General features: G+C 46.6%; 1 protein-coding gene across 6 annotated transcripts in view; it reads right to left on the bottom strand.

Annotated features, from left to right (window-relative positions):
* The window catches only part of MSRA (methionine sulfoxide reductase A), a 471,584-nt gene that overhangs the window by 267,334 nt on the left and 190,120 nt on the right, over positions 1-14,130 (bottom strand). For 5 of the 6 annotated variants that reach the window (XM_064146682.1, XM_064146681.1, XM_064146680.1 and 2 more), the window contains one exon: positions 8,422-8,526. The exons of the other annotated variant lie outside the window; for it this stretch is intronic. In XM_064146682.1, coding sequence (XP_064002752.1) covers positions 8,422-8,526 — 105 coding nt within the window. The remainder of the gene's footprint in view (positions 1-8,421; positions 8,527-14,130) is intronic. 6 annotated transcript variants of the gene reach the window in all.

The raw sequence follows: 14,130 nt of genomic DNA, 5'->3' as shown, positions 1-14,130 counted from the left end.
ATTAATTTTGGTATTTAGGAGTCTCTCCCCCTCCCCCCCACCACTAATTTTAGTAATAATCAGGTTCTTCTGAATTCAAGAGAGATGATGAGGTACTGGAACATGTTCAGAGAAGAGAGACCAAGCTGGTGAGGAGCCTGGAGCACAGCCCTGTGAGGAGAGGCTGAGGGAGCTGGGGGTGTGCAGCCTGCAGCAGAGGAGGCTCAGGGCAGACCTCATTGCTGGCTACAACTACCTGAGGGGAGGTCCAACTTGACGTGGAATATGCCCACATGTGGGACATCTACCACCTCTCTTAGTGACTTGTGCTAGTGTCTTATCACCCTCAGAGTAAATGTAGTCTAAGTGACTGCTGAGCTGATGTTTCCCACAGCTTAAGTCACAGAAGACTGATCACAGAATCATAGAATCAACCAGGTTGGAAGAAACCTCCAAGATCATCCAGTCCAACCTAGCACCCAGCCCTATCCAGTCAACTAGACCATGGCACTAAGTGCCTCAGCCAGGCTTTTCTTGGACACCTCCAGGGATGGCAGTTGTCAGAGCTTCTCTCATCTTCAAGGAACCATTTAATTCCTGACTGTAGCAACAGTAAAAGAGAGAGGCAATTATCAGTAGTTGTAGGGAAGTGCCTAACACATCATTGACAGATCCAAAACAAATAGGCTAAAGGTAGTTTCAAGGTAAGAAGAAATCAGAGCCCTGAAGGACTTCTGTCCTTGAGCCAGAATCGATTCAGCACCCCTCACTTCATAACTTCCTAACTATTCAGCCACCTCAGCAACCACTGTAGTAGCTAATAATCCCCTTCATTAAAAAGATGCAGAGTCAAACCCTCAGCTCCTTGCTGTGATGTGGAAAAACAACAACTCCTAAACTGGAAATATAGGTCAGAAAGAGTCTATTCTAATTTATATGGATAAAAAGAGTCTAATATGCAAATCAGGTCATGAGAGCCTGGGGACACAAAGCAGTCTAATAATAGGTATTTATTTTTAATGCATATTTAGTTCTAGAGAAGGGAAAAAAGAATGGCAAGAGCATATCATTGGGCATTGCAGCCCACGAAGGAAATGAAGTTGCCTTCTCAAAGTGCCATGCTGGTTCAGCACCTATAGCACAGGTCATAGAATCATAGATTCAACCAGGTTATAAGGGAGTGACAGGACCAGGGGAATGGAGCAAAGCTGAAGGGGAGGAGGTTCAGAGTGGAGGTGAGGAGGAAGTTGTTGAGCAGGAGAGTGGTGAGAGGCTGGAATGGGTTGCCCAGGGAGGTGGTTGAGGCCCCATGGCTGGAGGTGTTTGAGGCCAGGCTGGCTGAGGCTGTGGGCAGCCTGCTCTAGGGTAGGGTGTCCCTGGGCATGGCAGGGGGGTTGGAACTGGCTGCTCCTTGTGCTCCCTTCCAACCCTGACTGATTCTATGATTCTAACTGTGTTGACTAGATCTTGGAGGTCTTTTCCAACCTGGTTGATTCCATGATTCTATGATTGTATGGTGGGAGCTGAGACTTTCCATGACTATGGAAATATCTAAATGTAGATAGCTTTACCTCAGTCCTTAACCCACCTGACACATCTATGCTAGTCAGACAAACCTGAATGAAGGTCTTGACAGTCTTCAACAAGAATGAAATGCTTAGAGCAGAGATGTCTGGAAGAGTCTGCAGAACATGACACAGGAGAAAGGAGCCCTTACAGTTTCTGAAGTGTAAACCAGGCAGAACCACAGAATCATAGAATCAACCAGGTTGGAAGAGAGCTCCAAGCTCAGCCAGTCCAAACTATCAACCAGCCCTATCCAGTCAACCAGACCATGGCACTAAGTGCCCCAGCCAGGCTTGGCTTCAACACCTCCAGGCACAGAGACTCCACCACCTCCCTGGGCAGCCCATTCCAATGCCAATCACTCTCTCTGACAACAACTTCCTCCTAACATCCAGCCTAGACCTCCCCCAAAACAACTTGAGACTGTGTCCCCTTGTTCTGTTGCTGCTTGCCTGGCAGAAGAGTCCAACCCCACCTGGCTACAGCCTCCCTTCAGGTATTTGTAGACAGCATCAGATATGGTGGCACCTTGCAAAAAGCACAGGCTACAGGTATTCATGAAGTGATTATGGGCAAGAGACTAAATTGGTTGCTGGCAGGATGAGGAGACATGAGTCAACTGTGTCCCAGCATTGCTACTGCACTGAAAGGAGCAGCAATTAGAAGAAGCTGAAGGCAGTAAGAGCCTCTGCCTTCTATCAGGCACCTCGCTGCATATTTATGTTGTTGAGTATTCAGTCCTGCATGAGCCAACGTACATTTATCTTTATGGTGTCTTAGCACATCGATTTCCATGGCTTTTGAAATTTATCAGCACAGAGCTGTGCTTTATTTGCTTCTTCCAGGAGCCTCCCAGCAATGTCTTCACCGTAGATTTAATTAGCTTCCTCACCACTATATCCTCCAAGTCATTAAGGGAAATATTGAAGAGTATTGGACCAAGGATGGCTCCCTAAGGGGTTGGTAATTCTGTTTTGAATATATTTAATATGTCTGGTGGCAAGAGATTTTGTATTTCTACTGGGGTTTTTGCTACACCTTGTAATAATGCTGAAACCATCAGGACTCTTAATAACACTTGAAACACAAGACAAAGGTGCTCTGTGCTTTAATCTGAGACTTGCAAATTTGATTCAAATTAGAAAGTGAAGAGTGTGACAGAAATGTAAAGAACTAAAAAAAAAACCACCCCCAAAATATGGTTATATTTTACATGAAAAAATTATCCCCCCCTCCCCCCTCTTTAATCTCTAAATGAAGTTCCAGGCCTGTAGCAGAATACATAATGCTGGGTTAGGGTTGCTGTTGCACTTTTGATGTGTACAGCTGTTCCTGCACTGGTATAAGTAGACACATCTGCTCATTAGCAATACAATGTCATTTCTAGGGGCTGATTTTAATTATTTGCAGATGATAGATTCCTTCTGCAAGGTCTAAAAAAAGTACAGTCCTGCAAAAGTGGTGAGAAATAAATATACCCTCTGCAGCCAAAATGGGTCAGCACAACCAGAAAGAGATGTGAGTCTGGAGAATTTAGGTGTCAGCACTAAGGCTAAATGCCAAACTGTATGGAAGGTCAGAGGGAGGAGAAACACATATCTCTTCCTTATAGGAGATACACAAGACATATGGACTAAGAGATGTTCTGAGTGAATCTGGCAGGTGATGAGTTTGTTGTGGCACAGATGGTCCTCAGCGGCTGGGAAAATATCAATCCTGCTTACATTTCCTCTGCAAACACAGACAGGAGAAGGACTTCTTTGGGACAGAGGGAAGGGCTAACTTTACCTCCTCATAGTTTGGCATAGTTACACTCAAAGAATCTATATGACCAAGGGGAAATTTCCAGATGCTCTTTGTCATCAGTGGCCATGAAGGTACTTCCCTTCACCCCACTGTCAGAATGCCCAAAACATCCAAGACCTCCAAGCTCAGCCAGTCCAACCTAGCACCCAGCCCCATCCAAGCAACCAGACCATGGCACTAAGTGCCCTAGCCAGGCTTGGCTTCAGCACCTCCAGGCACCCAGACTCCACCACCTCCCTGGGCAGCCCATTCCAATGCCAATTACTCTCTCTGCCAACAACTTCCTAACAACATCCAGCCTAGACTTCTCCTGCCACAACTTGAGACTGTGTCCCCTTCTTCTGTTGCTGCTTGCCTGGCAGAAGAGCCCAACCCCACCTGGCTACAGCCTCCCTGTAGTTAGTTGTAGACAGCAATGAGCTCTGCCTTGAGCCTCCTCTGCTGCAGGCTGCACACCCCCAGCTCCCTCAGCCTCTCCTCACAGGGCTCTGCTCCAGGCCCCTCTCCAGCCTTGCTGCCCTTCTCCAAACACCTTCCAGCACCTCAACAACCCTCTTGAATTGAGGAGCCCAGAATTGGACACAGTTAGCTCTTTGCACCCCACAAAGAGTGGCCAGACTTTATGGTCAAATAATATGTGACACCTTCTTCCCTGATCTGGAAATGGCCAAAGAGGAAGAAACTGCCTCATTTTGTCATCAGGGAAGGTTTAAAATGGACACAAAGAACAATTTCTTTTCCTAAAATATTGTCAAGCTGAGGGTCCTGGTTTAGTGCTAAGTTACCAGTTGGTCTGAATGATTTCTAAAGGTCTCTTCCAATCAAAGTGAGTCTATGAGTCTATGAACATGAGCATGGTTGGGTTCCACAATTGGTTCACACACCACAGGACAACGCTGATGCCAGAAGGCTGGGACCATTAACAGCCATGCTCCTGGCTGAAAACTATGTTTGACTTCATTTCATGGCAGGTTACTATTAGGCTTGTTAGGAGAACTTCATGATTGTCAGCATCAGCACAAAGAAAGAGGTTTTGGATAGAGAACTCAGTATTTATTTTCATTTAGAGAAGAAAGAAAAGAAGAAGAAAAAAAAGGAACAGAAGAAAGAGGAGAAGGGAAGGAAAATGAAGAGGAGAAGAAAGAGAAGAGGAAAAGAAAGAGGAGGAGAGGAGAGGAGAGGAGAGGAGAGGAGAGGAGAGGAGAGGAGAGGAGAGGAGAGGAGAGGAGAGGAGAGGAGAGGAGAGGAGAGGAGAGGAGAGGAGAGGAGAGGAGAGGAGAGGAGAGGAGAGGAGAGGGAAGAGGGGAAGGAAGAGGAGAAAAGAAAGAAAAGAAGAGAAAAAAAAAGAACAGAAGAAAGAGAAGGGAAGACGAAAGAGAATAAAACAAAAAAAAAGAAGAGAGAGAAAAAAACAGAAGAAAGAGGAGAAGGGAAGAAGAAAGAGAAAAGGAGAAGAGGAGAAAAAAGAAGAGGAAAAGAAAGAAAAGAAGAGGGGAAAAAAGACAGAAGAAAGAGAAGGGAAGAAGAAAGAGAAGAGGAGAAGAAAGAGAAGAAAGAAAAGAAGATAAGAAAGAGAGAAGAGAAGAAAGAAGAGGAAATGAAAGAGAAGAATAGAAGAAAGAGGAGAGGAGAAGGAAGAGAAGAGAAGAGAAGAGAAGAGAAGAGAAGAGAAGAGAAGAGAAGAGAAGAGAAGAGAAGAGAAGAGAAGAGAAGAGAAGAGAAGAGAAGAGAGAAGGAGACAAAAGGGGAATAAAGAGAAGAAAAATGCTATTTTTCTTAAGAAATAAGTCAACTTCAAGATGAGGCTCAACACAGGCAAAGTTATAGTCTGGAAGTCTGGAGGTGCTGGCAGAATTACCACCATGGTGAAATCTGAAGAAAGTTTGTATCTTAAAAATGACAGAATCAAGCAGGTTGGAAGAGACCTCCAAGCTCAGCCAGTCCAACCAACACCCAGCCTCATCCAATCAACCAGACCACGGCACTAAGTGCCTCAGTCAGGCTTTGCTTCAACACCTCCAGGCACAGCGACTCCACCACCTCCCTGGGCATCCCATTCCAATGCCAATCACTCTCTCTGACAACAACTTCCTCCTAACATCCTAATCTGGAAGACTCTGAGGATGGCTCCTTTAGTGCAAAGCCACAGCAACACAGCCTCTGTCCTATACCTCTATAAACCTCAGGAAAAGATTGTGTACAGATTGTGTACTGTGTCCAGTTCTGGGCCCCTCAATTCAAGAAAGATGTTGAGGTGCTGGAACATGTCCAGAGAAGGGCAACAAAGCTGGTGAGGGGCCTGGAGCACAAACCCCATGAGGAGAGGCTAAGGGAGCTGGGCCTGTTTAGCCTGGAGAAGAGGAGGCTCAGGGGTGATCTTATTACTGTCTACAACTACCTGAAGGGGCATTGTAGCCAGGTGGGGGGTGGCCTCTTCTCCCAGGCAACCAGCAATAGAACAAGGGGACACAGTCTCAAGTTGTGCCAGGGTAGGTATAGGCTGGATATTAGGAAGAAGTTCTTCACAGAGAGAGTGATTGGCATTGGAATGGGCTGCCCAGGGAGGTGATGGAGGCACCGTCCCTGGAGGTGTTGAAGCAAAGCCTGGATGAGGCACTTAGTGCCATGGTCTGGTTGATTGGATAGGGCTGGGTGCTAGGTTGGACTGGATGATCTTGGAGGTCTCTTCCAACCTGCTTGATTCTATGATTCTATGATTCCATGAATACAACAGTCACACTTCCTTCTGCTGAACTTACAGCATTTCACATGAATTCCCTTTTTCTGTATCAATGACAAAGCAGCAACCACCTCAAGCACTCACAGAGCTCTACAGAGCAATCCTCTTCTAGACAAGATGATTCCTAGGAGAGAAGGAATGCTGATCCGCGCGGTAGAGGCTGAGCGGAGATGACAACCATATGTCACTTGGCAGAAGTTAGGGGGGTTGTTTGTTGCTTTTTCAGTATCCCAAATGTAATGAATTATAAAATAGAGCCTAAATTAATAGTCAAAGAGGACTTTTTCAGGGCCTCACACTTAGGAGATATCCATCTGGGAGAATCTCTTTCAACTCACAGAGTGTTCAACTTGATCAAAGGTTCTTGGTTTTCGGTAGACTTCCCTATAACACTTGGACTCAAGGGCATCACAAAACAAGAGCCAGGCTGCCTCCCAGAGGAATTTCAAATCCCAGGGAGATGTTAGGCTGATCCAGAAGACAGGAGGCCCAATTGTTTGGAATAACTAGAACTCTTGAAAATTAATACACTCATACAATAATGAATGACAGAACTGTTGGGCTGTACACCTTAACTTGGTACCATCTAGACTGATATTTGGAAGGTCTTGAACTGCAACAGAATGGATACATTTAATGTTTAATCATGAGTTTGATCCACCAGTGACAAGTGGAGTCCCTCTGGGATTAGTCCTGGGACCAGTCTTGTTCAACATCCTTGTGGGTGCCATGGACAGAGGCAATGAGTGCAGCCTCAGCAAGTTTGCTGATGACACCAAGCTGTGTGGTGCAGCAGCCAGGCTGGAGGGCAGGGATTCATCCACAGGGACCTGGACAGGCTGCAGAGGTGGGCACAAGCCAAGCTCAGGAGGTTCAACAAGACCAAGGGCAAGGTCCTGCTGCTGGGCAAAGGCAATGCCAAGCAGAAATGCAGGCTGAGCAGTGAGTGGCTGGAGAGCAGCCCTGAGGAGAGGCACTTGGGGGTGCTGCTGGAGGAGAAACTCAACAGGAGCCAGCAGTGTGCACTTGCAGCCCAGAAAGCCAAGCAGAGCCTGGGCTGCAGCAGCAGCAGTGTGGCCAGCAGGGCCAGGGAGGGGATTCTCTCCCTCTGCTGTGCTCTGCTGGGACCCCACCTGGAGTACTGCATCCAGCGCTGGAGCCTCTATTCCAAGAGGGCTGTGGAGATGCTGGAGTGTGTCCAGAGCAGGGCCAGGAGGATGCTGAGAGGGCTGCAACGGCTCTGCTGTGAGCACAGACTGAAAGAGTTGGGGCTGTGCAGGCTGCAGTAGAGGAGGCTCCCAGGTGACCTTCTTGTGGCCTTCCAGGATCTGAAGGGGGCTACAAAAAAGCTGGGGAGGGACTTTTGAGGCTGTGAGGGAGTGGCAGGAGTGGGGGGAATGGAGCAAATCTGGAGGTGGGGAGGTTCAGGCTGGAGGTGAGGAGGAAGTTGCCTGGAGGTGTTGAAGCCAAGCCTGGCTGGGGCACTTAGTGCCACGGCCTGGTTGATTGGCCAGGGCTGGGTGCTAGGTTGGACTGGATGAGCTTGGAGGTCTCTTCCAACCTGCTTGATTCTATGACTGTGAATGCATCATCTGCATTTTTCACTCCCAGATGTCAGAAGAAGCAGCATAAGTACACTGGATGTTAAAAGTGGTTCCTGTGTGTAACCTTTCTGAGAAATGGTACAGAGGATAGTCACTGAAACTGTAGAAACATGTCCAATGTTTTCTCCACACAGTTTCCCACTTAGGTTTGCACAGATGTGTGTAATGTCACTACCAACCCTCTTCCAAGAAAGGCAAATTAAATCAGAAGGTCTGAATAAGGTAAATAGCTGCAATGCTCTGCTGGTGCCTCTACCTCCCAGCTCTCAGCTCGTTTTGTTCCCTTTTTCTCATCAGGAAAGGAATTCACTGCCACTGAAAAATATGTTTCAACCCCAAATTTCTTTTATGAAGGATAAAGGTCCTGGGCACAACTAAAATGATCAGCTTTGAAGCCACAAAGAGATATGCTTTAATTTAGGTGACAAAGGATAGAATTACAGAAGAAATTGTCATAATCAAAGCAGGGGGGGAAATATTCTATTGTCTACTGTGCTTCTCTGTGGGAATTCTCCCAGCAGAGCCAGCTGTAAAGGAGGAGGGGTATTGTGAGTTGCTCTGCTCTCATTCTCTCTCTTCCTCTTTTTCTCTGTCAATAAATGTCTGCAATCATATTCTTGAGCGCCAGTGTGATTTCAAGGTTCATCTCTTCCATGCAGCTCAAACACTAATTACCCCAACTGTAATTAGTAAGATAATTAAATACTGGCTCACTCATCACTCTACCTTGTGTCGGGTCATGATTCTCCCAGAAGACCTTGAGCAGTTTCTCAAAGCTGATGTTTTCTGGCTGATAGACTACTCGTACAACCTCGGCGTGACCAGTTCTGCCTTAAAAGACAAAATAAAAGCAGCTGTTACCAGAGAGAATTAGCTAGAGCATACCTGCTGCTTTGTACTCAGATCCAAACCATCATCCTTTCCTTTCTTCTTGCTGCTTCATCTTGCTTCTTCAGGGCATTCTGACTTCCAATCATTTATACTTAAGACTCTTACGTCTTAGAATCATAGAGTCATAGAATCATAGGATCATAGAATCAGTCAGGGTTGGAAGGGACTGCAAGGATCAGCCAGTTCCAACCCCCCTGCCATGCCCAGGGACACCCTACCCTAGAGCAGGCTGCACACAGCCTCACACAGCCTGGCCTCAAACACCTCCAGCCATGGGGCCTCAATCACCTCCCTGGGCAACCCAGTCCAGCCTCTCACCACTCTCCTGCTCAACAACTTCCTCCTCACCTCCACTCTCACTCTCCCCACCTCCAGCTTTGCTCCATTCCCCCCACTTCTGCCACTCCCTCACAGCCTCAAAAGTCCCTCTCCAGCTTTACTGTAGCCCACTTCAGATCCTGGAAGGCCACAAGAAGGTCACCTAGGAGCCTCCTCTGCTCCAGCCTGCACAGCCCCAACTCTTTCAGTCTGTGCTCACAGCAGAGATGCTGCAGCCTCTGAGCATCCTCCTGGCCCTGCTCTGGACACAATCCAGCATCTCCACATCCTTCTTGTCATAGGTGCTCCAGAACTGGATGCAGTATTCCAGTTGGGGTCTCACCAAAGTGGAGTTGCTTCTTGAGGGCATTTTGACTTGCAATCATTTATACTTAAGCCTTTTAAGAAAATATTCTATATGCAAACCAACTGTAAGGTGTCTTTTAGCTTAGACAATGCCATCATGAAATAAACTAACCAGAGAGGCAATAAAGTAAGACAGGGATGATCCTGCAATAGGATCTCAGCCTTCAAAAGAAAAAAAATGAACAGTTCTTCTGTATCTGCAACCAAAAAGTAGTCAAATATTCATCAATATTCTAAATACAGCATTGGATCATGAAAAATTGTATCAGACAATCACAGAATTGTCAGGATTGGAAAGGACCTCAAGGATCATCCAGTTCCAATCCTCCTGCCATGGGCAGGGACACTCTCCACTAGACCAGGTTACCCAGAGCCACATCCATCCTGGCCTTAAAAACATCCAGGGATGAGACTTCCACCACCTTCCTGGGCAACCTGTTCCACTGTCTCACCACCCTCATAGTGAATAACTTCTTCCTTAGAGCTAATCCTCTAGTTTTGCTCCATTCTCCCTAGTCCTGTCACTACCTGACACCCTGAAATGTCCCTCACCAGCTCTCTTGTAGGCCCCCTTCAGATACTGGAAGATCACAATAAGGTCTTCTCAGAGCCTTCTTTTCCCCAAACAGAAAAAACCCTCCTCTCTTAACCTGTCCTGAGAGGAGAGGAGCTCCAGCCCTCTGATCACCCTCATGGCCCTTTTCTGGACATCACAGTATCACAGTATCACAGTCTCACAGTATCACAGTATCACCAAGGTTGGAAGAGACCTCACAGATCATCAAGTCCAACCCTTTACCACAGAGCTCAAGGCCAGACCATGGCACCAAGTGCCACGTCCAGTCCTGCCTTGAACAGCTCCAGGGACGGCGACTCCACCACCTCCCCGGGCAGCCCATTCCAGTGCCCAATGACTCTCTCAGGGAAGAACTTTCTCCTCACCTCCAGCCTAAATCTCCCCTGGCACAGCCTGAGGCTGTGTCCTCTCGTTCTGGTGCTGGCCACCTGAGAGAAGACAGCAACCTCCTCCTGGCCACAACCACCCCTCAGGCAGTTGCAGACAGCAATAAGGTCACCCCTGAGCCTCCTCTTCTCCAGGCTAAACAAGCCCAGCTCCCTCAGCCTCTCCTCGTAGGGCTGTGCTCAAGGCCTCTCCCCAGCCTCGTTGCCCTTCTCTGGACACGCTCAAGCATCTCAATGTCCCTTCTAAACTGGGGGGCCCAGAACTGAACACAGGACTCAAGGTGTGGTCTAAGCAGTGCAGAGTACAGGGGCAGAATGACCTCCCTGCTCCTGCTGACCACACCATTCCTGATGCAGGCCAGGATACCACTGGCTCTCTTGGCCACCTGGGCACACTGCTGGCATGTTCCAACACCTCCAGACCTTTGTTGTAACAGGGGTTCCAGTGCTCTGGATGCAGTACTCCAGCTGCAGTGTCTAAACTGTCTTTGACAGTACTAAACCTGGTTTCATTTCCACAAGCTAAGATAAAGTATAAAATATATCTAATAAGTACAATTATATATCTATATTAGATGATGATATATAAAATAGCTATATGACATTTGTTTATTATGGGATAGAATCATAGAATCACAGAATTAACCAGATTGGAAGAGACCTCCAAGCTCAGCCAGTGCAACCTAGCACCCACCCTGGCCAATCAACCAGACCATGGCACTAAGTGCCTCAGCCAGGCTTTGCTTCAACACCTCCAGGGATGGCAACTCCACCACCTCCCTGGGCAGCCCATTCCAATGCCAATCACTCTCTCTGACAACAATTTCCTCCTTAACATCCTCCCACAGCACAACTTGAGACTGTGTCCCCTTCTTCTGTTGCTGCTTGCCAGGCAAAAGAAACCAACCTGGTTGATTCTATGATTCTATGTCCAACCATTAACCTAACAGTGACAAGACTGTAGCAGCATCAACTTCAGATTTACCCCACTGACTTCCAGAGGACTGTTGAATTACAGAGTAACAACCAGCTGAATCTGGCTCAGGGATAGGTTCTAAGGTGAACCTTGTAGAGTAAGGTTATAGGTAGAAGGTGTTCAAGTAAAGCCTGGATGAGGCATTTAGTGCCATGGTCTAGATGACTGGATAGGGCTGGGTGCTAGGTTGGACTGGATGAGCTTGGAGGTCTCTTCCAACCTGCTTGGCTCTGATTCTCTGATTCTGTGGTCTGGTTGATAGGACAGGGCTGGGTTCTAGGTTGGAGTGGATGAGCTTGGAGGTCTCTTCCAACCTGCCTGATTCTATGATTCTCTGATTCTGTGGTCTGGTTGATAGGACAGGGCTGGGTGCTAGGTTGGACTGGATGAGCTTGGAGGTCTCTTCCAACCTGCCTGATTCTATGATTCTATAATGATTCTATGACTTGGTGATCCCAAGGGTCTTTTCCAACCTGGATGTTTCTGTGATTCAGTGAAGAAAAATTAGTCTGTCAGTAACTGAGGAATGTTCAGTAGGAAAAACAATTCAATTCCAAGATAAATTTTGATTAAAGGATAAAATAGGTAAAAGGATGTTAGGATATATTAAAAACATAACAGGTGCCAGGAGGAGAGCATTGTATCATTTAATGAGGCACCTGGAATGAACAAGACCTCAGTGAGGCACTGAGGGGTGGTCTCACTATCAAAAGGGTTTTAAAAGGTTCAGACTAAATTTAGTCTAGAGTGCAGAGGAGTAAAAAGGGACACATCTGGGGTATCTGTAATGAAAATGTTGATGAAATCAGATAGGTTTCTATCTAGTCTGCTTCACCATGGAACAAAGAGAGCCTCACTGAGATGAAAAGACAGAACAGTACCAGTTTTGTGTAACCTTAGCTAAAGCCATGTCAGCCTGTCCACCAGGATACTGTCCAGACAAATGCTGGCCCAGTTCCTCTTTCACATCTGCTACAGCTATTGAAATCTGTGGAAGCACTCATTGTCTGAAGTCAAATTCTGATGGAAAGGGATCACACTTTCAGCAGAATATGTTCAGAGGTAATTGGATTAATAATAAAGTGAAATGGTCTTTCTGTATTACAGCCTGAACTGATGGCCAGCTTAGGTCAGCAAGCCGGTTTATTCCAGACAGCACTGCTCCATGTGGACCAGCAGGGACAGTAATGGAGCTTTGCCTCAGCTGAAGCCCAGCTCAGGACTTCTGCTGTTGCTTGCCAAAAAGAAAGAGAGCAAAGAGTGCTTTGTCCAGATCTCACAAGCCTACACTGTATAACTAAAGAGAGACTAAGGAGTGACTTCTGACTTCAATTTTCCTTCCTTCCTTTTCCTTCCTTCCTTCCTTCCTTCCTTCCTTCCTTCCTTCCTTCCTTCCTTCCTTCCTTCCTTCCTTCCTTCCTTTCCATTCCTCCTTCTTTCTTTCCTTTTCTTTTCCTTCCTTCCTTCCTTCTTTCCTTCCTTCCTTCCTTCCTTCCTTCCTTCCTTCCTTCCTTCCTTCCTTCCTTCCTTCCTTCCTTCCTTCCTTCCTTCCTTTCTTTCCATTCCTCCTTCTTTCTTTCCTTTTCTTTTCCTTCCTTCCTTCCTTCCTTCCTTCCTTCCTTCCTTCCTTCCTTCCTTCCTTCCTTCCTTCCTTCCTTCCTTTCTTTCCATTCCTCCTTCTTTCTTTCCTTTTCTTTTCCTTCCTTCCTTCCTTCCTTCCTTCCTTCCTTCCTTCCTTCCTTCCTTCCTTCCTTCCTTCCTTCCTTCCTTTCTTTCCATTCCTCCTTCTTTCTTTCCTTTTCTTTTCCTTCCTTCCTTCCTTCCTTCCTTCCTTCCTTCCTTTCTTTCCATTCCTCCTTCTTTCTTTCCTTTTCTTTTCCTTCCTTCCTTCCTTCCTTCCTTCCTTCCTTCCTTCCTTCCTTCCTTCCTTCCTTCCTTCCTTCCTTTCTTTCCATTCCTCCTTCTTTCTTTCCTTTCCTTTTCTTTTCCTTCCTTCCTTCCTTCCTTCCTTCCTTCCTTCCTTCCTTCCTTCCTTCCTTCCTTCCTTCCTTCCTTCCTTCCTTCCTTTCCTTCTCCTCCCTTCCCTTCCTTCTTTCCTTCCATCCTTCCTTCCTTCCTCCTTCTCTTCTCTTCTCTTCTCTTCTCTTCTCTTCTCTTCTCTTCTCTTCTCTTCTCTTCTCTTCTCTTCTCTTCTCTTCTCTTTTCTTTTCTTTTCTTTTCTTTTTTCTTTTCCTTTCTCTTCTTTTCTCTTCTTTTATTTTCTCCTTCTCCTTCCTTCTTTCCTTTTCCTTCCTTCCTTCCTTTCTTTTCCCTTCCTTCCTTCCTTCCTTCCTTCCTTCCTTCCTTCCTTCCTTCCTTCCTTCCTTCCTTCCTTCCTTCCTTCCTTTTCCCTTCCTTCCTTCCTTCCTTTTTCCTTCCTTCCTTCCTTCCTTTTTCCTTCCTTCCTTCCTTCCTTCCTTCCTTCCTTCCTTCCTTCCTTCCTTCCTTCCTTCCTTCCTTCCTTCCTTCCTTCCTTCCTTCCTTCCTTCCTTCCTTTCCCCCTTCCTTCCCTTTTCTTTCCTTCCTTTTCTTTCTTTCCTTCCCTTTGTTCCTTCCTTCTCTTTCTCTCTCTCTCTCTCTCTCTCTTTTTGTTTCAGTTTTGGTTTTGCTTTTTCTCGTGAGGTACTGTGAAGCACACGAAAGGTTGTTAGCCCTCAGGAGCAAATTGCTCTCCTGAGCTGACTGCCTTTAGATCACAAGAGAGTTTCCTGAAGAACTTCAAACCAGCAGCAGCATTACCTTTCCTCTCAATTGAAGCAGCAATTACATCTTGTCAACACTAGCTGCTCCAGCTAATCCAGAGGTTCAGAGAATCAGCTTTCTTCTTTTCCTCTAAGTGAGGAAATGATGGTGCTACTCTGAGAACCAGAGCCTGTCCTCGA

The sequence above is a fragment of the Pogoniulus pusillus genome, chromosome 7, assembly GCF_015220805.1.
Source record: "Pogoniulus pusillus isolate bPogPus1 chromosome 7, bPogPus1.pri, whole genome shotgun sequence".
Lineage (NCBI taxonomy): Eukaryota > Metazoa > Chordata > Aves > Piciformes > Lybiidae > Pogoniulus > Pogoniulus pusillus.
Note: the sequence above shows the minus strand (reverse complement) of the source record. Positions and strands in the feature narration are given on the sequence as shown.